Raw genomic sequence first — 21,163 nt, forward strand, 5'->3', positions numbered from 1 at the left:
ATTTATAAAAAATAAAAAAAACTGTGTACTGACATTATTTGTGGACAATAACTGCTGCGCTGCTCACATTTGTGTGAAACCGGAGGGAGAGCTTACTATTGCAGCTGGCTGAGCTTCACTAATTACGCTGAAGTATTTTTGCTCTGAACAGCTGGAAACCACAGAATGGAAACATGCATGAGCAGTTTATTGGCCTTAATGTGTTTGGAAAAGTTGATCCAATACACATTGATCAACAGTGTGAAATGTAATGATGAGGAGAATAGCACAAGTTAATGTAATAAATTGTTTGTCTTTTTATTTAAAGCTGCACATTCAAGTAAACATCAGCACAGTTTAAGGCAAAACTCTCAGAAAAATACACTAAAAATGGTGAGCAAAGCTGAACGTGAAAAAACCAAACCAACCCTGAAAGTGTGTTAACAGTTAATTACTATAGAGAATGTTTCTTTTTAGTTTGCCAGTGTTAACTATGGTGCCAGTGTGAGGACAGAACTATTGCTGGTCTAAGATGGTCCAGGCTGGTTATCAGAGGTCCTCTGGAGTGCAGCCATTCTTTGGCTGTTCAGGATGGACTGAATGTTGAATGTGAGCTGCAGAGCCAAACAAGCGAGATGTGTGAAAAGAGATCTCACTAACATGTGCCATCACACAGTCACGACTGACTTACTTCATGGTGTTGCTTTAGCGCCTCACGGCAATTGGCTTCAATCACTTTCTTCCTGTTCTCGTCAGTGCTTTTCCAGATCTCAGCTTTGGTCCGTATGTCGGCCTCAGGGAGGTCTGGGTACAGCTGTCGCTGTGGGGGAAATGGAAAGCACTATTTAATTCAGAATCTGTAGCATTTGAATAAAGAACCATGTGTTTATTTTGTATTTATACACCTCCAGTCTAAATTATTCCATTTACTGACTGCACAGGTTTGTAAAATGAAGTTGTCACCTGTGCTTTACTGTAAGTTCAGTTGTTTCACTAACTAATAGTCAATTAGTCAGCTGCTAGTAATATTATGAGGAAAAAGCAACAAACTATAAATCTCACATAAATAAACTACTACTAGGGCTGGGCGATTTTTCAGGTTTTTTAATGAAAAATTCAAGTTTTGATTTGTTTTTTTTTTTTTGCTTAATCTTAAAAATGGCTTCAGACATCAGATATATTGTCAAAAGTGCAACTTCATTGCTGTGATTGTCCTCAAGAGTTAAAATGCATAGAACAATCCCAAAATAAAAAGTAAATGAGTCTCTGTCATTCAACAATTTCAAGCTTTAACCCAGGTTTAAGCAAAAGTGCAACAGCAACTTCACATTAGCTTAAATTTTCTGATAAATAAATCATAACTACATATTTTATAACATAACATTACAATTAAAAAAAAAAAAAAAAAAACTCTTCCCCCAGCATAGTACGAATAAAACATTAAACATGCCTGTGGCACACATATAGTCTACTCAAAGGGTAAACAAAGAGGGGGCTGGCTCACATCGGAACGCGAAAAAGTGGGGAAAAAATAAATTTAAATTTAAAATGTATTTATTTATTTTAAAAAAACTCGAATTTTAAAAATAAAAAATCGTTTTTATATACAAATTCGATTAATTGATTAAATAATTTTTTTCCCAGCCCTAACTACTAAATTGTCAATTGCTACTGTAGGAGACAGTCTGTAACCTGTTTACAGATACCACTGCGTACATACCATGCCACACCCACAGATTAGCTGCTGCAAGAACGTTGACCAATGTTAAAGGTTTAAACCCACATAAAGTATGACATCATCATTATAAGATTGCTCCATCGCCATTTATTCTTCATTTTTATATTTTCTTTCATCAGTGTTTTATTAGCGTTCTCTTTTTTATATTCTCGAGCATTTATTCTTAGCTTAGTGAGCATAGCGCTCTTTTAGTTTATCTGTGTAAATAGGTTTAACTTGTTTGATTAATACATGTTTAAACTTAACTATTTGTCTGTGGTTCATTAAATGATAATAGTTTGCTTTTGAAGAGTAGACAGGTTGACAAGGATTCACACCCTGAATGACAAGGTATAAACTATTGTGATCTAAGACACTATAACTAAATTAGGTGGTACCTTGGTAAAATGTTAATGTAATATTAAATATAATTATAATTATCATTTTTGAAACCCCTTGTCCCCCTACACTATAGACTGTCATACAGACTGTCAGTGTTTGGGTTTCATAATGTAGTGCTAGTTATTCTACACCTCAGCTGTAAGGAACCTTTTTTTCTACACTGGCTTTTATTTTGAAATCTTGCATTTCTCATAAATGTGCACTGTGTCAACTTCCTGGCCCCACATTGCTACGAATCCAGTGCTTTGTCCTCTTGGTAGATTATCTTGGTAGATTAGCATACAGGTGAACTTTTCCAACTACAAAAGACACATTGAACTTCTGCTGCCACAAATCCTTAAAAAGCTGAAAATATAAATTCCACTCAAGAAATATTAAAGCATAATCCTATAAATACTCTTTAGATGACAGGTCAGGTAAGATATATCTTTAACTTTTAGCCTCAAATACACAAAATATTCATTTATATGTTGTCATCGCCATTTTAGAGATTTCAGCCAATCAGCATTCAAGTCTCATGTCAGGACAACTCTTCATATTTCTAGTACCAATATTACTCTATGGTAAAATAGCATTTCTGTCCGACATCTCAGTGCTGAGTTACACATCGTCATCCAGTTCCTTGGACATTAGGATGTTCTTCCTAAAAAGACCAGGAACATTGCTGTGGATGGATTTTGACGTTCCACTTACCAGGAAATGAGAAATGGAACTTGCCGATAGGGGCAGCATTTGGATGCCACTATCAGCCATCGTACTACAGATCCATGCATGCCTCCTAACTCAACAAGGAAGACACCTTAAAACTGGAAAGTCTACGCTACCATTGGAACTATCGGATGCCTTTACCCTCATCAAACCAGTTGGAGTTACGTGAATGGAGCACTTCCTTGAGTAATCACTATGTCACAGTTTGTCAAACATGTCGACTTCCACAAGGGTGAGTTTAAAGTGCTTTTCAATGCATATGCAACTTCTAAATGGTCTCAATCCTACTAGCAAAAGTTACATAGAACAGTCTTTCAGTTGAGCTGTCTGTCATTTTGGGTTGACTTTCCCTTAAACGCGAGAATTCATCGAAAACTCTTTGTATCAACAGTTTAGAATGCACTGCTAAACTGTGTGAACCTGATTTAGAGCAGTAATCAGTTATTATTGAAAACTACCTCATAGTACACACTCGGATTATATTCTTTTCCCCCCCATGTCTGTTCTGATGAAACAGAACAGTTAAAGCGTTCTCCTGTTCCACACTCACCATATGGAACATGTACTCCTCCAGGGTGTACAACTTCAGCTTCTGTAGATTCATGAAGGCCATTGATACAGTAGTTCTACTTTTGTTAAGCCCCTCCTGCAAAAAATACGGGTTGAAACGTGTGAGAAACAAGCCAAATTAAAGAACGCTTACTACCAGCAGTGTTCATACCATCAGCTCTTCATTGGTCTTTGTTTCCAGGCCTGTAGAGGAGGGAGTAGGGAGTGTGGTCCTGTTTGACTTCTAGAAGAACACAAAAGATACATAGAGAGAATAACATCAAAGGCATTGGGCCAACACTTTCTTGCAGAATGTCCCGTTGTTGCCAAGTTGGAGCTTGTGCGTCACCATACCTCCGCTTCATACTCGGCCCACGCTGCTTTGCGGTCTGCCTCGGTGAGCTCTTCCTCTTGTTTATGGTCCAGCAGGGACTCGTGCTCGTGGTAGGACACTATGTGGTCTTTACTGGTTTCTAAAAGCTTAGCCAGAAGCGGATCCTGAGCAGAAAAAAAACATATCTATTTTTCAACTCCACCTTTTAATCAGACAGATGATCAGACAGTATAATGTTGCTGATTTTAGAATCCTGGCAGTGAAAGTTATTACATTACCTTTAGCTCGACACAACATTGCCTTTTCTTCTTCTTCTTGGAGTTTGGGTTGTCGAGCAAATCTGGCTCAAATTTGTAAAGTTCTGTGAGTTCAGAGAGCGTGAAGTGTCTCTCGATCTGCTGGTGGTCGACCACTCGGAACGACAGAGACTGCTTCGTCACCTGACGATCATAAATCTTTTCTTCCATGGTTCCCTACAGATGAAAGTGGAAAACAGACAACATTAATTTTATCATCAGAGATGTCATCAACGATTTCTTATCAATAACTCAATCTGATAAAAGCCTGTTGTACGATGTACATTTTAGGACATTCTCAGGTCTCAGAGTGAGGTATCAGGGAAACCTGTCATTTATCAGACCCAACGAACTCATGACTCAGCAAAACCTACATCAGATGAAAAGGCCTCACTTGTCAAACCAAACGGCCTCAGGCTTCAAAATAAAAGAGGACATGGTGTTTTATTTTGAAGAAACTGGAAGTACACATGAAGAAGTAAATTGAAAAGCCATTCTTTCCTTTTATTTTTTCAAAATTAAGATATATCAACGTATTGTTTGATTAATAGATACATAGTTAAATGAAATGATTATATTATTTTACCTTTAAAAATAAATAGAAAATAACAGCTTTCAACTTAATCTCGTATCCGAAACGGCACATATTGATGACATCATATGTGTATTTCTGGTTTCTTCAAAATATGTCACGTTATGTTTTACGTCCTGAGGCCGTCGAGTCTGACGACTTTTATTTCGAAGCCAGAGGCCGTGTTATTTGATGCCATTTGGTCTGATAAATGACAGAGGTTTTCCTGATACCTCACTCTGAGACCTGAGGATGTCCTAAAACATACACTGTACTGTTGAGTTTACCTGAGCCAAAAAACGGTACACAAACACTGGTTTATTCTGACCGAATCGATACACTCTGTAAATGCTCTGGATGTCGTAGGAGGGATTCCACGAGGCATCAAAGATGATCACCCTGTTAGCTGCCACCAGGTTGATGCCCAGTGAGCCTGCTCTTGTTGAGATGAGAAACAATCTGCAGCTAGAGGAAGATCATTAAAAATATGGTCAGGTCAGAAACATTGTCACACACTTCATCTTTAGATGTTCTGTACCCAATACTGGCACTGGAAGTTTTATTGAACAAATCCGCCCATTTCTTCCTTAACACAGCAGTCGTTAAACCATCCAGTCGATAGTAATCCACATCCTTAATCCATCTGCCAGCTGTTAAAAACACAAACACTGAGCTGAGCCATGCATTCCAATCAATTATAAATATTTGCTGACATGATCAAACGTACCTTTTGATGATGACGACTCTCTGGCTACGTGAGCCTCCTTCAGGAGATTCTCTATCAGATCTAATGAGATCAAGGACTGACTGAATACCAGCCTGACAAGCAACAACAAAGACCGTTAGAGCTACAAACCACTGTGAGGGAATACTGTACTGTAAGGAACGTACACTTTGTCGCCGGCATCTTCAGCCATTCTGAGGATCTCAAACAAAAGCACCATTTTTCCTGAGTGCTCCACAGTGGTGGCGTCACTCTCAGTCAGCATGCTCTTAAACCAGCTCTCATCTGGACTACGAGCAGGCGTCTCCTTCTCTCCTTGATAGAAAAAAACAGAACATGTGAATACTACGTTATTATAATTGTGATTAATTGTATTTGAACTTAAGTAATTGTGAACATAATAGTAAATGACTTTCTGAGGATAAAAAATCATTTCAAATGAATTGTAATTGGGTAAAAATGCTGGTCACTGTAATCGTAATGAAATTTGAATTGAACAGGGGTATTTGGAAATGTAATTGTAACTGAAAAATGTATTGATACAGTACCTTCCAGTGACAGTGCAGTGTTGGGCTCACCAGTGGAAGCGTTAAAATCATTATTCTCTTTTGTGTCCATGTTCTTATTCAGCGCACTGTTTCAGCAACACAACAAACAATACTACTGAGCCCCTAAAGGGACACGAATTAATATATATATATATTTTTTTTTTTTTTTTTTTTTTTTTTTTTTTACTGCGTGCTCATGTAAAGCTTTATGTGAGCGTGTGGAACCTTTACGTGAGCATGTAAAAGTAGTTCTAAGGGAGCACGTAATAGATGTTTTACGTAAAATGTTTTACGTAAAATGTTTTACATGTACGCTTACAAACGTTAGTCATCAGGCTGCATGCTCTGCTCGTAAGGAGTTAATCATGTTAGAGCATCTAGTAAAGCTTTAATTTCAGCCTTAGGGTTAGGGTTAGGGTTAACAACTACCTTTACGTGCTCGCTTACGCAATATTAGTATAACGTGAGCATGCAATAAAAAAAAAGAAGTTTCACACGCTCGTGTGGAACCTTCACGTGAGCATGCAGTAAAAAAAAATAATCCGTGTCCCTTTAGGGGTTCCGTACAATACTTATACATCAACTAGCAAAAAAAACTTAAGAACATTTTTTTTTTCTAGGTCTTACCTCTCGACTCTCACGCTTTCTGCCTTTGCAAACAGAGCAGTGAGTGTAACTTGTTTCTTCTTTTTAAAGAATCCCAGAGATGGAAAAGAGACACACATATATGCTGATATCATCAAAATGCCTGAATGAGTGTTAAAAATATACTTCTGTGTTAATTGTGGGTTTTTTTCCCCCCACCTTTTCTTTGTTGGAGTTTCTGAGCTGAAGGCACCATGGATGAGTCCAAACTTTGCTCAGCACTTGAAAGTCTTTAAACAGGTTTGCTCCGGCCTTCAGCCTCGGTCCATCAGCAGGAGAGTTTGTCGCTAATAAAACAAGAATGTACCACCTTCAGAGAAAGTCTGACACCTGTGCATACTGTACTCTTTCCTTTTCACTTTATCTGATTATAAGAGTAGGAATCATTGTTATTGTGGGGATTACAGTCTTACCTGTCACCTGGCTGAGATAATGGCGGTATAACTTCTCCTGGAGAGGTGAGACCCTCACTGCAAGGACGTACTCGTGTTTGGGAGGCAGAAACTGATTCAGCTCAGAGTAATCCCTTCTCTGTGAGCACATGACCAGTCAGAATATTAAAGAAACTCCAACTAATCACATGCAACAGCATGCATTCCTTTTCCTCACCTGCACGCATCCGGCCAGTATTGAATGCAGCACGTGCGCTCGGTTCTTCATAATCCGGACGTCTTTTGGCGTGGAGTCGGCACATTGGCCATTCTGGATCGGGTTGATGAAGCGGTTTTGGAATTCCCTCAGCGAGCCCAAAAGATTCCTCTTGATGAAACTGACCATGCAGTGGTCTGTGGAACAAGGGATGAACTCTCAATAAAAACACTTAACCATTATGGGATAGAATAAGTGGATTTGGTTCAGTGTAGCCTAAAAAAAGGCCAGTGTGTAAAACCACTGCTATGTGTTTATTTTTAAAGGAATCAAAAGAAAACTATGTGACATAAATATAAGAGACAAATATGGACTTACATTCAAGAAGGTTGTTTTGCAGCGGCGTCCCAGTCAGCACAATCCTCCTCTGCGTTCTGATAACATTCATGGCTTTGGAGATGTTGGTCGTTTCATTGCGCAGGATGTGCCCTTCATCACAAACCACAAAGTCTGGACCTGAGCGATAATAACGGACAGTTTTAAAAGTGAGGGATGGTTCATCGACCTGGACTTGAATCACAATACTCTACTGCACCTGGATTCACCAGCATCCGCTTCAGCTCTTGCTTTGCATCTACATTTTGGACTTTTTTTGCGAGTGACAGGATGCGATACATCTCATAACTCATGATCATGACGCCTCCACCCGTCTGCCACCAGCGCAGAGCCTGTAGTCGCTCTGAAAGCTGTTTCTTTGTTGCCAACTCTGCAACCTGAAACAAGTGTGTGTGCTCCATGTAAGTTCTCAATGAGAAGAACCTTCAGTGCAGACCTTTGGTTTAAATCAGCTCACGAACATACAGTACCTTTACTATATTTATTGTGTCGATTTGCCATTTCTCAAACTCAGCGACCCAGTTAAAGACAGTATTAAGTGGACAAACAATCAAAGCAGTTTTGAAGTTGAGCTTTTCCGACAGCAGCACTGTGTGAAGAAATGTCACCACCTAGAAAACAAAATAGCATTCATCAATTTGTGACACCTAATCTAAAGGAAGCGTGAAGCCACAGACTGATTCAAACAGACTGTAATCTAAAAAGGTGTGTATTCTTTGTCTATGTTTTAATTTTTTGTGTTGAAAACAGCCTAAATCAAGCATGTGCATCTTAACCTGCAGTGTCTTTCCCAGGCCCATGAAATGAGCCAGTAAGCAGCCTGATCCCGGCGTAGTGTTGGCCTTCTGCACAGACTCGCAACAGCTGTCCCAAATAAATTGGACACCTGATGGAAACACAAAAAAAACTACTGGAAATTGTTCTCCAGGCTATTTTTTTTTTTTTTTATAAACCCGTCTTATTCCTACCTGTAAATCTCCTTGCCTTTTTAATTATTCCCTAATTTTTTTTATTTTAAAAAAATTAAAATAAAAACTTGGAGACAGTATATCAGAAATACCATCATTTGGTCAAGCCTTTCTAACAATCCACACTAGTAAATAAGTAATAAAACTATATATGATTTGTGCTAATAAAGTATTGGATGGATATAGGCCAGGGTTTAAAGCAAAAAAAAAAATTTTCAGCCAAAATAATTCACATGTAATTCGTGTAATGATGTTATATGGACATTTTTGTTATTCCATCATAACAAGTCCACTTTATAAGTCTGTTTTTAAGGAAAAATGTGGAAATGTACTTGGAAAATGTATGTTAGACATGTGAGGTTTTTTTTCACACATTTATGTAGAAGCTATCAAAGGAAACTGGTGTATTTTGCGAAACAATTATCTGTAGCTGAGCTGAGCGCTCCAGAGCTATGCATCACCCGCGGAGCGCACATTGTGTTGCGGAGAAGGGGAGTACCGCACAAGCATAGAGTGGGTGCACACTCACGGTCATGTGGCCCTGCAAGGTCTCAGGCTTCTTTTCATGACTAACAGTGGGAAGAACCATCATTTATCATAATTATTATATATATACAGTATATATATATATATTTATTTATTTTTTGTGTATGAGTTGATGGAAATTTTCCTTCAAATTCCTTAAGTGACGGAAATCCCTCGTAGAGGCGGAAAACGTTAAACCCTGTTATAGGCAAACACTTAAGACTGCAATATTGGTATCATATCGAAAGTGAAGAAGTTTAGAAAATGAAACGTATATTATCATATATTGCAAAGAATGGCATTGAGGTTTCAAGTCTGAAAATGACAATACAAACATACCATCAACCTGGTGTGGTTTCAGTCTTTTCACCAGGTTATAGTGAACCTGAACAAGTGGAGTCTTGGTCTGTTCGTCCATATCCAGGACAAGCTTGGTTGTGATGGGGCCGGATGGCTCATCATTAATAACAATGACCTGGAGAAAGAAAGCTCAACATTAACCTTTAATCTCATCGGTTCACAATAATTTAGAAAAAAAAAAGTCAGTAACAAAGTAATCATTTATCAAAGTGTGTGCATCATCTTAGCAGCAATTAATGACAAATATATCCTATATAATAACGTAAGTAGGTAAGGTAGTAAATGGTAAATGGACTTGATTTTATATAGCGCTTTATCACCACACTGAAGCAGTCTCAAAGCGCTTTACACATCAGCTCATTCACCCAATCACTCTCACATTCACACACCAGTGGGACAGAACTGCCATGCAAGGCGCTAGTTGACCACTGGGAGCAACTTAGGGTTCAGTGTCTTGCCCAAGGACACTTCGACACATAGTCAGGTACTGGGATCGAACCCCCAACCTCTCGACCAGAAGACGACCCACTACCACCTGAGCCACGGTCGCCCTCACTATAGTACTATAGTGTTCAGTACCTCTCTTCTGTCCTCCATCTGTTGGTCTCTACTGGCCAAACGTTTGCAACGCTCCTCCTCATCTCTGAGGGCTTCCTGTGTCTCTGCGCTGAGGTTCTCATCACTAATAATGTCACGGATCTTTTTGCGTTTTTTAGGCGTGCCTTTCACGTCTCCGATTTCTTTTTTTTCACCCGCTTCATCACTCTGCAAAAAAAAACACTGAGCAATCAGCATGTGGCATAATAACAAGGACCAACTTTTGAGTCTGACACAAGCAGTGAGTGACAGTTAGAACTGGAGCCATTACCTCCTCACTGCTGGAGTCAGATAGACAAATGTAAGGCAGTTGTTTCTGCTGTTCCTGACTGGAGGAAAGGTTCTTCTTTATGGGACTGATATGAAATAACATGAAAGGTGAAAGAGTAAAGCAACAGTAATCACAGTATATTAGATGTAAAATTACAAACATTAGGCTTTGCACCGGTGTATTAAAACTGGGATTTAAGTAGAGCTTTAAAATGCCAAGAATAACATCTGTATGTTTGTTTTTGACTTTTTAAAGCAGGGGTTTTAAAAGTTTGATCAGTTGGTAAACAGTTTGAATGCAAACAATAATTTGCTTGGTTTTTATTTTTGGTGTATTGCTCCTGTTTCTTTCCGTTTCATGATTTGATGGGTGCAATTGGTTAACCATAAAATTATCATTCTAATATTTTTTCATTTCAACACATATTGCATGCATTGCTTGTTCCTCTGGAGTCAATTTGACCACAAGCTAATTTAGATGTGTAAAACTTGTTTGTGTGTGACCCATGTATAACCTTACATCACCATTGACCAGAGGGTGGCGCTGCAGAAAAGATTATATGATCACTAGATATTTTAAAAGATTTGGAAAACTATTCAAGATAAATTCTAATTGTAAAAGTTTAACCTGATGGTGGCGCAAGAGAACAGGTCAATGTTTCATTATCAAGGGGTTATGTATGTATTGAATAAATAAACAAAGTCCCTGACACAAAAACTTGGTAAACAATTTTCTGATAATTGTTTTCTGGAGGCAAATATGGGTAAAATGTGTTTACATAATATTTGAGGATAATAGGAGGGTTAATGTATTATAAAAATTTCACCAGTTATGACTGACCTATACAAAATCATAAACCTAATTTCAGGAGGATACATGTTTGAAACAAACAAGGGCCTCAGAGAGTATTTTTGAAATGATCACTATTCTAATTCTATAGCTATGAATACAATATAAAGGTAAAGTTATTGATATTTGAATGTGCTCACTTTGGAAATGTGAGCACATATTACATGTCAGTGCAAACTCATTGTAAATGCAATTGAGAACTTCAAACAATATGTTGTATAGGTTGTATGTGTAATTAAACTTGTTTCACCTTTTGATGTTTTCTTCTTCCACCATGTCCTCCTCACTTACCACTTCCTCCATCCCATCATTCAGAGCATCACCATCACTATTGGCTAAACAGAATTGAAGCTCCAACCTCAGTGCCAGGTACTGTAATGTCAACTACATGGACTATTTTTCTTGTAGGTGCACTTACAACTCTGATGCTCTCCCTTATCCCTCTTCTCGCCCTTCTCCTTCTCTTTTCCTCCTCCGGCTGCAGCCTTGCTGTCACCTGGCGTCTCTTCGTCTAAGGTGAGTTTGTGTCTGAGCAGGTGATGCCTCCTCTTGCCCCTGGCTTCATCACACATAGGTGACGACTCGAATCCCTTGTCTTTTTTAAACACACAAATGTATTTCATATAATTTTTTTTATTAATTAAAGTTACATTGGCTGTTTAAATTGTCGTGAAAAAGTACAATAATTAAAGTATTTTGAATAATTGCTAAAGCTTGATTACAAATTTTAGTAAGCGACTAACTTACCCTCTTCATCGGTACAATGACCTTCTGTGCTTGGCTGGACCTCCATGGTGTGCTCTGACTCCGACTCGTCTTCCTGCGTTTCATCATCCGAGGATAGTTCATCACCAGAGGACATGTTGGCTTTAATTTGGGCCAAGAGCATTTTCTTAGCAATTCTTAGTAGAGAAGTAGAGAAGAAGGAAAGGTCCTGATCGTCATAATCAGTTACATCATCATCAGCTTATTGTTTAACAAATTAAAGGCCCTTTTCTATAGAAACATTGATAAATAATGTTCAATTTCATCCCTGCTGACTGCCATAGGCGGTGCTTAAAGCACTGACTATTACTCTTTGCGCATGCGCAATGAGAGTATGTATACCAACGAGTATGTATACCATTGAAGGAAGCTTTTATCTTCTGATGTTACTCCAGGGCACTTTCCTTTTTTCTTCTTGCGCGCAGTTTGCTTTGGAAGATAATGAATCAAGGTCGTGGAGGTAGAATGATAGGTCGGAGCAGCAAGTGTTCGCCCTCCAGGAGGTGCGACGGTGAGTGTTTGGATAGAGTTAGCGTCACCTATTAGCAATCTCTGTTGCCCCTCAGCATTAGAATCGCGTTAGGTCCCGCCGATATATGCCGTACAAGGTAAGTAGCCACTTTTCAGCAGACTCATGGTTTGTCTTTAAAGAAAAGTAAAAAGAAAAAGATTACGTTAACCAACTTTGTTTGCTGGTGGGTCGCGTTTGTTTCCATTAGCTTCATCGGCTATGAGCTGGTATCATCCCTAACTAATAAGCCCAGTTCAGGTGAGAACCACAGTACAGTGGTTGTTGTTTGTTTACGATATTTGGGCCTCTGCTGTGCTGCCAGCGTGCCCGCTCCCTTCTCCAGTATACGGTCCATATACTCGACCAATCTACAGCATCTGCACTCACGCTAAGCTGAGGAGTGTTTGGTAATACGCACCCCCTCCCTCCGAGGTTAACCTGCTAATCAAGAACAGCTGTGCTAACTGAGATAAATGGGGTTTTCTCAGGGCAACAACAATGGATGGCACCCATATCTGCACATCCTGTTGGGCTTCTTTACAGCCAGAGGATGGCCACAACCTATGCCCTGCATGCCTTGGTCCTAAGCACCTGCGGGAGGTGCTCTCAGGCACGCACTGCATGAAATGCAGCTACTTGTCTAGGGCAGTAAGGGTTGCCAGGTTGGTGGAAATGGATGACGAAGTAGTTGAAGTTGACTTACCCCCCATCAAGCCAGCTACCTCCGGCCATCAGACACGCTCTATGCGGCATGCAGCGGCTACAGCAGCTGCCCCCTCCAGTGAAAAAGCTAAGTCTGACCATAGTGGGTTGTCGTTGAAAGTTGAGCAGCTGTCTGCTGAATTGACCCAGATGATATCCATGCTGGCTGACATCCAGCCGGTTGTCCCCATGGTGGCTGATGCGCCACTCTCTCCGCCAATGCCAGCACTGCTGCCAGAGGAGAATATACTCTCTTTGGCAGCTTTGGCTAGCTATTACTGTGATTCTGGGGAAGATTTAGGGGATTTGGGTCCCCAGATGTCTGAGCAGGGCTCCCACTTCTCAGATCAGAGTTCAGGGGCCGAGTTGGAGGACAACTCCATGCGTGCTACCATGTGCCTGGCCCTACAGCGGCTGACCACAGTTGTACTACAGCAGGCAGAAGCGGCACATGCAAGCACCTTCTTCACGTGCAGGCCCGCCCCCATGGCCTTTGCTATTACCCATTCAGAGGATTATATGAAGGAGTTGCAGACCTGTTGGAGGGACAGTAAGGCTTGCTCCCGTCTCTCTGCAGATGACCAGACCCTGCGAAGGGATGCTAGGTGCCCTCGACCCCAGGGTCGAATAACAGACAGCGTTCTCACAAGGGCTTATGATGCTGAAGCACGTGCTGGTCACAAGGCAAACTCCCTGTCGTACTTCACTCTCAGCCTCACTGCAATAAGGCAGTGTGAATGCCTATGAGGTCACCTTCTGTGATGCCTCTTTAGAGGCATTTGGGCTCATGTCTAGAGAGCTTGGGTGAATAATGTCCATCTTAGTCCAAGTTCATAGTCAGGTTTGGCTGTCACAATCAAATTTAACAGAGGCAGCCAGAAGAATGTTGCACAGCTTCCCGGTGGAATCGGGGGAGACAATTGGTCCTGCAGCCCAGGAAGCGCTGCAACGAACCATCCCAGGTCACAAACTTTATTGGAGTTTCATTGGACAATGTAACAATGACAGCAAATCCGCTCCTCCACAGTTTGGACGATATTTTTCACCAGCTCGCCCCATTCAGAGGGGGCCAGTGGCTGACCTAATGTATGTCTCTTTCCTCTGTCTTTTAGGCAAGCCAACGTTAATCTCGGGGGTAGTTCCTCTGGGCGTGCTGTCGCTATGTCCGCTGGAGAGGTGGCTGGACAGCTTCCACTTAGATGTCACATCTGAGGGACAAACATGCCCTTGTGCGATCAGACAACACCTCAAGTCAACACGGCAGCCCCCCGCTTGATCAGCATATGAGCAATGCATATACTGGGAGAGCAGAACCACCTGGCAGACTTCCTCTCCCCTGAGAAACCTCCATCAGGGGAGTGGCACCTCCACTTGGAGGTAAACATTATTTGGAGCCTATTCGGCAGAGCAGAGGTGGACCTCTTTGCTTCAGAGCAGTTGACCCACTGCCCTATGTGGTTCTCCTTGGCCGAGACGACCAGTCCTCTTGGCCAAGGACGCATTGGCTCATTCTTGACCAGATGGCCTTTTGTATGCCTTGTCTGCTTGGAGGTTGCATCCATCCGCCAGAGCTTTTTGGCACTCAGAATCCTTGTGTGCTCGCGAGAAGATTCTGTTGAAAAGTTCCCTGGAATGCCACCGAAAGATAAAGCTTCCTTTGGGTCATCCAAGGGTCACAGGTGACATTATTGGTACACATACTCGCACTGCGCATGCCCAATGGGGATCATTCAGTGCTTACAGCACGGCCTCTGGCAGTCATTCAGGATTCATAGAACCATAGTTACGATTGTAACTCTTCGTTTTATGAACTGATTTTTCAGTATAGCCCTGCTGCAAGCTTCGGAAATAAACTACAAAGTTGGAACAAGTCACTTCTGGCCAAAACAAGGTTAATCTGGTGAGACAAAATAACGCTTTCATAATATAGGTAAAAGTTCACTCACTTTGAAAGATAGAAATGAGACAGGGGGATTTTCAAGGGAAACATTTTATTACAGTATTCAAAAATTCTTCACAGAATTGAAAGACAGTACTTTCAGTAAATCAGGAGTATCACTAAAAAAAATTACCAAACAAGTTGTCTTGTTTGAGCAGATTTTTTTTGGGCTGAAATTTACAAAATAATTTCTCAAAACCCACAATTCTTTTAAATTCAATTGATTTTTATCTAGATGGGTGCACTAGTTTGTTTTCTTTTAAAAAAAGATAGAGAATTAACAATGGCGATTATTAGGATTATTAGCTTAATATCAACATAAAAAAGAGAGAAACAAAACAGTTACTCGTAAAAATCGAAGCAGAATATCAGAATGTTTAAAAAGATTTTTTTACAATACTGTTGAATCCAGCTCTCTATCACACATGATACGGAGCTGGCTATAGTTGGTCTATGGCTCTGTTAGCTGCTAAACGTGCAGATCATCATCAGTCATTGTTCATTGAGAGTGAAATGTGTTACAGTAGAGGAGCACAAGCAACAGCGTCCACTTTTGATATGTTTCCCATATCATCACACACAACGGTAACACTACGAGTAACACTGTTCCACACAGTTTTGGCATTACTGCTACTGGCCATCACATGCTGGACAGATATTAAAAAAACATATAAAAGCAGAGGACTTTAATGTTTTAGCCCACTTTCTACAAACAGGGTAAACTTGACACTTTTGCTGACCATTTATTTTTAAATCTAAAACGGAGACAGGGAAGCAGAAGTTGAAGTAGAAACAAATGAGCAGCATTTATTGCAATGTTGTCTGAAAATCCATCCTGGAAAAAACATGAAAAACAAACATAGATGTCAAAGAAATGTAGGCGACTTTGGTTGCATTTCTACAGTTGTTTTCACAGCTTATTCCGAATTCCTCAATATTTCACATTTTAAATACTATGTGGAAGCAGCAGACCATTACTAATCAAACAAGCTTAAAGAGTCAGCAAAATGTGTGTATACTCTGTGTGTAGAAAGACTGTAGGGTTTATACATCTGTATTAACAGTTCAGAATCCACATTACTTTAGAAAATACAGCTAATAATCCAACAAAGTGTGCAAAATATTTGACTCAGCCAGAAAACATCCACAAGAGAAATTTAGAGCTTTGCAGAGTATGCATAGAAGATAACAGCTAAATACAACTGTGCCTCCAAACTGGGTTTTAAAGGCTAGAGGAAAAGTAGGAACATCAGCATCTAAATGCACACTGACAATTCTATTTGTACAAATGATCAACGATGGTGTCAGAACTTAGGCGTTAAAATGTCAGCATGCACACAATGGTTCAGGTCTCTGTTATGGTTAAAAATGGATGGGACTGCATTGAAATGACATTTGAGGGTATTGTATATCAAAGCAAAAGTTATTTTAATTTCCGTTGCGATTTCGAATCAACTATTCCCAAGCATGTAAAAACCTTCAAAACGGGAAGATCACATTTGTCTGTAACATAAACACAACAACTGTAACTACCAGTAAATAAAATGTAAGATTGGAAATTCAAATCGTGGTTTTGGGTTAATTTGAAAATGATACGTTTTTGTTTTAGTCTAAAATGCAGAGAGGCCTGCAAATGACTAAAATGGCTCATCGGTGGAGGCGATCAACAAATTACTTAGGTAGGGATTTGAACACCATTTCAATACATGTCTACTAAATTGTGAAGAGAAATATTACCTTCTAATATCTTCCCACTACGTACAGTAAACTTGTTGCATCACTGAATGGTTATTTTAGACTCGAGTACATTGATTTGGCCATGAGAATTTTAATTTATTACTTTTGGTTTGATGGATAAGTATTTCCACAACAGAATTTCCATTCACACAGTAAAGATATATTTTGAATAAATAAATAAAGATCATAAGGCATCTTTAAGGAAACTTCTGGTATCTCAAGGCTAGACGTGGACAAACATGACTTTAATAACTAGACAAGTTGTATCTTTGCTTTATATTACCTACAGTATATAGATTCGATCTTATATTATTCAATCAACAATCTGTATCATCACTATATCAATAACATATTACATAAGTAAAGCTTCATAGCACTATGCTCCAGTCCAAATCTTACCTCCAGCAAATCAACATTCATTTTCAGAGCCTCGATTAATTGACTGAGTATGTATATATATATATATATATATATGTATATATAATTTGTTTGTTTTTTTATGTCAATAATCTGCTAACTTGATATATGCAAGACAACTTCAATTTGGAAGAAAATAATATAACACACAAAGACCCAGGATTAATCGATGCTAAACTCACCATTTACATAATGATGCATCTTTTATTCATGTACCAAATTAATGAAAAATGTTTGTAGAAGTAAAGACTGCCAACAGCAATTGGCTGTTGCATATAAAAAGCTAATACGTCAGAGTATATAAAAAGGTAAACATGTACAGTCAAAAATATATATCCTTTATTAAAACATTACTCTCACTATTTTGTATGTCAAGGGAAAAATGTACAAATAAAGGAGACATTTTTACTTAATGTCTATAAGCATGTGTTTTTAACCAACCTATGGTTGCATATTTTAGTCCACTGTTTTCAGTTTTGACAGCTCAATCTGGTGTTGTGCATTTCCTCTCTTGTTCTCAAAGAACATCTTATATATCATTAGTATTTGGTCGTTGGGCCTTTTCTGCAGCTACGCTTGGGCCTTGCCTGCACCGCACTGCGAAGGACTGGTTTGAGGCTAAATTCTGCACTAGGCCGGTCAGGCTTTAAAGATGCTGCCCTTCTTCCAGACCTGGGCTGTTTAGCAAACTCAGCGGGGCTTTGGTAACTGTACCTATTTTCTGGATCATCATCTTCAGCTTCTGCCCAGGGAAGCCCAGGCTTGTCTTCCTCCTCTGAAAAATACACACATTTCCAACACATTTTATTAGTTTAGATAAAAAAAAGTCACCAAAAGGTGTTGTTACGGAAACAGCTCGTAATTAGAAATACAAAAATACAGAATACCTTCTGAAATGAATGCAAATTAAACAGCATGTCCCATCAAGCATTTGTTTAATTATGTGCTTTTAAATGTAATTAAAAAAGGCATGCATATATATTATTTTGAAGGATAAAAAAAGAACAAAAATCCCCAAAAATTGATTTTAAATTATTTTCCCAGCTAATGGTTTTGCTGCAATTCTGTAGCTGGAAAGCCAGTTTGCCTGCCTTTGTCATTGTAGTTAAAGGGCCTAATTTATTTATTCCTATGAACACTTGAATGACATGAGCCAGATGGTTTTCAAATGGCTAAACGAGTTTGTGATGGTTCAGAGTTTTGCCTGTCATACTTAGAGGCTTCCACGGTCTTGAGATACTTGATTACTGACACAATTGGCTGTGGTACAATTGGCACATTCAAGTGGCCTGGTATCAGAGGTAACAAAACAAGTGATTAAACCTTTAATATGTTTAACTTCAAGCTGGTTTGACTGTTACGTGCTTTATTTTATTTCTTGTTGTAATGCTTTACTTTTTTTTTTAACTTTAATCAAGCATTGCAGCTCAGTCCATGGATGCAAAGATCTTGACTTTTTGCTTGTCTTTAATCAGAGATGTTTTCCTTTGGGTTTGTAGATTGTACTCCAATTGCTTTATTGTGCGACGTATGGTACTGGCCGACACCCCCAATTTCTATTTCTACATTACCAGCTCAGCCAAATTCTCTTCAAATGTCATAAGAGGTGTTTAGTCCAAACACTGCACCAACACTTGGAAAGTTCCTTCCTTAAAAATCTTCAGGCATCCAACTTCCACAACAATTTTTGGAACCCAACTCAAAATAATAAAATCTAAGGAAAACAATTATGTTACAACTACTGGGTCACTTAGTTTCTTTTATCCTTTTGAGACATTTTTGTCCTCATTTACCCAAATAAGATTTATAAAAATCTGTTGATTTGCATTTCTCTCAAAAAACATTCTAAATTCTGTAAAACCACACAGACAGTGTCCTGTGTGTGGTATATACTGAGGTCTAGGATCTCAGTTTTCCCAATTATGTTGGGAAGAAAAGGATATCCAAGCAATATGACCATAAGGACTACAGTGTATGTTACAGTCCAACATCTGCTTTGCAATTAGAGTTCGAGATGGTTCAATATTCTAAATTCATAAACAGAGAACTCACCAGATGATTGTCGGAATGCTGGTCCCCCAAGTAAAGCAACATTTTCCGTGATTGGCTTTATCTTTTGGTCACTTGCATCGCTTTCAAAGTCCTCATCATGGTCTTCTTTGCTTGAAGATGATGACTCTGTAGCGTTGGGATCAGATTTACTTTTCGATTTTCGTGCTGGTATCCTTCGCTTTCTGGCCACTGTTTTCTCTTGACTCTGGACAGGGTGAGGCTTCCCTTTCGACCTTAGCCTATTCAAGTGCTGCACCTTCTTCTGCTCGCCTTGACTGTCACTTGAGGAATCCGACCCACTTTCTTGTCGAACTTTGATTCTTCTGCTGCATTCATCAGTGTCCGAGGAACACTCCAACATTTTGCGTTTCCGATGCATCTTCTCTGCTGACGCGGGGCTGTTCTTAGTCAGCCAAAACAGACACTTTTTGGTCACCTTGGTTGACGACCTTTTACCTTGGTCTTCTTCACTCTGGGCATCATCTGAACTTTGAGCCATAGCTGCCCGTTCGAGCAGAGCTGCAGGGATTTCATCTGAGTCCGAGTCCTCTCTTGCCGTAATCACATTTTGTTCATCAGTATTTTTGGAAGGATTTGTGTTGGAGGTGTTTTCAGCATCCGAGTCACTGTCACTCTCTCCTACTGAGATGGAGGTTTTGGTCTTGACATCGCTGGGCCGCCGTAGTGGAGTTGTTTTTACGCGAGGGGACCGTCTATTCTCTTGTTCTTCTTCTTGATACAAAGATGTATTTGAGCCGTCATTACACAGCCTGTTGTCAGTTTTTGCAGACATTGCACTCAACTCTTCTGCTGAATCACTTCTTTTCAACTTCTTATCCTTTTTGTTGACGTCTTCTTTTGTCTCGGTGGAATCACACAATGGCTCCTGTCCCATCGCTACAGGTGTGAGCTGTACTACGAGAGTTTTTGACAGGTCTACCTCACTTTCAGACTTCTTGCTAGCTGTCCTTCTAGCTTCAGTTGATGGTGAATCAAAGACCTCTAGAGGGACGTTAAGCACACCACCTCTGTCTGTCAAACCTTTGGTGTCAGAATCATTGTCCTCCAAATGTTCTGCTGCCATTTTCTGCAAGTGGATCAAGCATTTTTTGTCTGCATTATCCAACTCTACGACTGCCTCTGTTTCAGGTGCATCAGAAGCAAGAAGTTTCTCCCAATTGTTCACTGTGTCCAAGTCACCAAATTCCTCGTTAAGGTTATCCTCTAGAGCAGTGAGTGACTTTCTTAAGCCTTTAACTACTGCCACAAAAGAGTTCAAATACAGATTGCGAACATTTGGTGTTCGTTTTTTCGCCGTCACATTGTGAATGAAACTGACAAATTCTTCATTTAAGGCATTAATCGATTCAACTAAATGTTTAGTTTTTTTAGTAAGGTCCTTGGAAACCTGCAGAGTGTTGTAGTTAAACACCACATTACCATCCATACCAGAGTGATCCCATTTCTCCAAAGATAGGTTGTGTAGTGAATGGGGCAACATGTGATAGAGTTCAGATCTTTCTGGCTCTGTTCGATTTCTTCTGCGCTGTTGCTGCAACAGATACTCAATGTTCTCCAATACATTGTCACAAGACGTGACTAAGTCGCCAAGAGGCTCTGAACTGCACACATAGCAGTACCAGTTGCTCTCCAATATGCCAGATAGCTCCTTTCGTCCCAAATTCCTGAGAATACACTTTTTGCAGAAAGCGTTACTACAGTGGTCGCAGCAGATCAAGTTCCCTCCTTCAGCACACCACCTGAACAAGAAAAAAAGTTAGTTGTAAAATTATTAGAAACAAAAAAATTGCCTGGCTTTAATTCTTTTTTTTCTCGTCCTCCCAAACTCCCTTTCCCATATATTCCCCCTCCACACTCGGCTGATTTTACTGATAATTTTAAATGTTTTTATTGATTTTAAGCTGTTGAATGTTTTATCATGTAAAGCACATTGAGTTGCCTTGTGTATGAAATGCGCTATACAAATAAATTTGCCTTGCATTATTGTGTTAA

At 39.6% G+C, this 21,163-nt stretch overlaps 1 protein-coding gene across 3 annotated transcripts in view; it reads right to left on the reverse strand.

The window, feature by feature from the left end:
* Positions 1-272: 272 nt before the first annotated feature.
* LOC114476192 (transcriptional regulator ATRX-like) overlaps positions 273-21,163 on the reverse strand; it is a 35,984-nt gene continuing 15,093 nt past the window's right edge. Inside the window, exons 9-35 of one of the 3 annotated variants that reach the window (XM_028467539.1) lie at positions 19,151-20,910; positions 17,813-17,873; positions 11,775-11,929; positions 11,446-11,622; positions 11,278-11,362; positions 10,179-10,236; positions 9,890-10,075; positions 9,290-9,425; positions 8,234-8,343; positions 7,928-8,068; positions 7,657-7,834; positions 7,440-7,577; positions 7,083-7,258; positions 6,887-7,004; positions 6,633-6,760; positions 6,456-6,514; positions 5,829-5,914; positions 5,448-5,595; positions 5,284-5,375; positions 5,095-5,206; positions 4,844-5,021; positions 3,968-4,162; positions 3,710-3,853; positions 3,528-3,599; positions 3,357-3,452; positions 671-799; positions 273-593 (exon numbers count right to left, since the gene is read on the reverse strand). In XM_028467539.1, the coding sequence (XP_028323340.1) occupies positions 507-593; positions 671-799; positions 3,357-3,452; positions 3,528-3,599; positions 3,710-3,853; positions 3,968-4,162; positions 4,844-5,021; positions 5,095-5,206; positions 5,284-5,375; positions 5,448-5,595; positions 5,829-5,914; positions 6,456-6,514; positions 6,633-6,760; positions 6,887-7,004; positions 7,083-7,258; positions 7,440-7,577; positions 7,657-7,834; positions 7,928-8,068; positions 8,234-8,343; positions 9,290-9,425; positions 9,890-10,075; positions 10,179-10,236; positions 11,278-11,362; positions 11,446-11,622; positions 11,775-11,929; positions 17,813-17,873; positions 19,151-20,910 (5,005 nt within the window). In that variant the 3' untranslated portion in view covers positions 273-506. Of the gene's footprint in view, positions 594-670; positions 800-3,356; positions 3,453-3,527; positions 3,600-3,709; positions 3,854-3,967; positions 4,163-4,843; positions 5,022-5,094; positions 5,207-5,283; positions 5,376-5,447; positions 5,596-5,828; positions 5,915-6,455; positions 6,515-6,632; positions 6,761-6,886; positions 7,005-7,082; positions 7,259-7,439; positions 7,578-7,656; positions 7,835-7,927; positions 8,069-8,233; positions 8,344-9,289; positions 9,426-9,889; positions 10,076-10,178; positions 10,264-11,277; positions 11,363-11,445; positions 11,623-11,774; positions 11,930-17,812; positions 17,874-19,150; positions 20,911-21,163 lie in introns of all 3 variants that reach the window. The other 2 variants (XM_028467540.1, XM_028467536.1) reach the window with 2 other exon arrangements.

Source organism: Gouania willdenowi, chromosome 14 (genome assembly GCF_900634775.1).
Source record: "Gouania willdenowi chromosome 14, fGouWil2.1, whole genome shotgun sequence".
NCBI lineage: Eukaryota > Metazoa > Chordata > Actinopteri > Blenniiformes > Gobiesocidae > Gouania > Gouania willdenowi.